This window comes from Prionailurus viverrinus, chromosome B2 (genome assembly GCF_022837055.1).
Source record: "Prionailurus viverrinus isolate Anna chromosome B2, UM_Priviv_1.0, whole genome shotgun sequence".
NCBI classification, from domain to species: domain Eukaryota; kingdom Metazoa; phylum Chordata; class Mammalia; order Carnivora; family Felidae; genus Prionailurus; species Prionailurus viverrinus.
The window spans coordinates 100,332,069-100,333,127 of NC_062565.1; the positions used below are offsets into that span (position 1 = coordinate 100,332,069).

Below are 1,059 nucleotides of genomic sequence, written 5' to 3' on the forward strand. Positions count from 1 at the left end.
GTTAACATACAGTGCAATATTGGTTTCAGGAGTAGAATTCAGTGATTCATCACTTATATACAACACCCAGTGCTCATTATAACAAAGCACAATACTATTTATATTAGCATTCCCAAAATGAAAAGTTTAGGTATTAATGTAACAAAACACATACCAGATCTATATGAGGAAAACTACAAAAATTCTGATGAAAGAAATCAAAGAAGAACTAAATGGAAAGATGTTCCATATTCATGGAAAGGAAGACTCAACATTGTCTAGATATCAGTTCTTTCCAGCTTGCTCTATAGATTCAATGCAATATCAATCAAAATCCTAGCTAGTTATTGTGTGGATATTGGCAAACTGATTCTAAAGTTTATATGGAGGAGCTTTTGGTGGCAGGGTCTGGGGAAGGGGTGTCAGGTGCCATGTCTGACCATGAAGGTGGCAAGAAGGAGCCCCTGAAGCAGCCCATGAAGCAGGCCAAGGACACAGATGAGGAGGATAAGGCACTCAAGCAGAAACAGAAAGGGGAGCAGAAGAAACTCAAGGAGCTAAAAGCAAAGACTATGGGGATGGGCCTCCTGGCCACAGGTGGAATTAAGAAATCTGACAAAAAGTAAGCTGTTTTTTTATGCCTGAGACAATGTGATCCTTTTTTTTTTTTTTTAACGTTTATTTATTTTTGAGACAGAGAGAGACAGAGCATGAACGGGGGAGGGTCAGAGAGAGGGAGACACAGAATCTGAAACAGGCTCCAGGCTCTGAGCTGTCAGCACAGAGCCCAACACGGGGCTTGAACTCACGGACTGTGAGATCATGATCTGAGCGGAAGTCGGCTGCTTAACCGACTGAGCCACCCAGGTGCCCTGAGACAATGTGATCCTTAATTCCATTCCTGTTCAAACATTTGGATTCCTTGTCATAGTATCTGTTGCCACCTATAGCTAGAATCAAGTGTTGTCTTAGATCCGTTTGTACATTTAAGAATAAACTTTTGTAAAAAAGAATCAGAACAAAAATAAAGTTTATATGGAGTGGCAGAAGGCCTAGAATGGCTAACACAATATTGAAAAA

The 1,059-nt window shown here is 40.4% G+C and overlaps 1 protein-coding gene across 1 annotated transcript; it reads left to right on the forward strand.

Annotated features, from left to right (window-relative positions):
• Positions 1–383: 383 nt before the first annotated feature.
• On the forward strand, positions 384–605 carry LOC125166801 (translation machinery-associated protein 7-like). The gene has a single exon (XM_047860841.1). The coding sequence runs from the start codon at positions 411–413 to the stop codon at positions 603–605; it is 195 nt and encodes a 64-aa protein (XP_047716797.1). The 5' UTR covers positions 384–410.
• Positions 606–1,059: the final 454 nt, after the last annotated feature.